Genomic DNA, 1377 nt, shown 5'->3' on the forward strand with positions numbered 1-1377 from the left:
ATATATATGTTATTGGAGTTGCAGAATAGAAATGTAAAAATTTGACCGACAGCTTTTTTCTCACCACTGAGGTGCAAAATGATCTCAATGTGTCGGTCGTATGGATGCTCCTGAGCCAAGGTGATGTAGGTAGCAGAGGCACTTTGGGCACTGGGATCTGCATCTGCTCTCAAAGCGTGAGTTGGGCTCTCCAGTCCTGCAAAGAAAAAAAATTATAAGAGAAGCAAATAAACATCATAGTTATTGCAGAATAATCCAAGCAGGGGTCTCTGCAGTCAATAGGTGGGAGCTTCTTGGGTGTGGGCGTAGTTTGATTAAGCCATGTTTGGTAGGACTTGTGTGGAGAAGTGGAGATCAGATTGCTAGTTTTACTAATTTTAGTCATTACTTGAGACAGGAAGGTGCCAGCTGCACAAAATTTGACCGCTACACTTGTAGAGAGATGTGTAACAATTCGGACAGGTTTAATAAAGAGGACAGCCAGTACCTGCAAGCAGACAGGCTGCTCTGACCAGCAGCTGGAAGCTGAGTTCATAAGGTGCCAGGTTGGCAGCAGGGTTTTTAAAGACTGCATGAGAGCACTGCTGCTCCGAGTCCATGGCTCGGTCCTGTTTTCCTGAGGTGGCACCAAAACAGCTTGTTGCCCTGTGGGGGGAAAAATAATTTTACACATAGCAAACAATCTGTCTTTGTTTTTTGTTTTTTGTAATGCAAATACAAAGAAAAAATATTTTCCCACGGTCATGACAAATACCCAGTTTCCTCAGATTTCCCTCCATTTTCACTTTTGCTCGAAGTCAACTGGCCACTGACTACAGGAGTAAGCAGTGCTGGATAGATGATTCGGATCGCTCCATTTTCTAATGTGGGGAGTTCAAGGGTGGTGCTGATAATGACAGACACTATATCCATGGGGGCGATGACTCCGCAGCCCACAATGAAGGTGGTTCTTTCAAGGTCTTCATCCAGGATGAGRTGTCCTAAGTTAAAAAAAACAATGTGAAATAAATCCAAATGATATAAAAAATTTAGGGTTGTGCTGGCACCAGTTTTCCTCAAACTAGGTACAAGTACTTCAGTTTGGGTACTCATCCACACAAAGGACTGATCCTGTATACTTATAGCTTTGAAAACACATTTCTTTTATTTAGAACAAGGTATCTCTCCTTCCTTACAGCTCCTCTGACAGGATCAAATCAAATACACAGCATGATGATATATTTTAATTTACTTGGTACTAAAGAATCTTGATTATCTTTTAGTAATTGTATCAAAATATAGTCATTAAGGGTTTATCATATGTATAAGAATAAAAATGGTAATTAGAGTTATTATTTTACCTAAATAACACAATTAAATACCTACAACACATAACCT

The 1377-nt window shown here is 40.1% G+C and overlaps 1 protein-coding gene across 1 annotated transcript in view; it reads right to left on the bottom strand.

Annotated features, from left to right (window-relative positions):
• vwa5b2 (von Willebrand factor A domain containing 5B2) overlaps window positions 1-1377 on the bottom strand; it is an 18219-nt gene that overhangs the window by 13725 nt on the left and 3117 nt on the right. The window contains exons 5-7 of the mRNA XM_014024269.1: window positions 755-980; window positions 488-645; window positions 65-196 (exon numbers count right to left, since the gene is read on the bottom strand). Of these exons, the coding sequence (XP_013879723.1) occupies window positions 65-196; window positions 488-645; window positions 755-980 (516 nt within the window). The remainder of the gene's footprint in view (window positions 1-64; window positions 197-487; window positions 646-754; window positions 981-1377) is intronic.

The sequence above is a fragment of the Austrofundulus limnaeus genome, unplaced genomic scaffold (assembly GCF_001266775.1).
Source record: "Austrofundulus limnaeus strain Quisiro unplaced genomic scaffold, Austrofundulus_limnaeus-1.0 Scaffold415, whole genome shotgun sequence".
In the NCBI taxonomy this organism is placed as follows: Eukaryota; Metazoa; Chordata; class Actinopteri; order Cyprinodontiformes; family Rivulidae; genus Austrofundulus; species Austrofundulus limnaeus.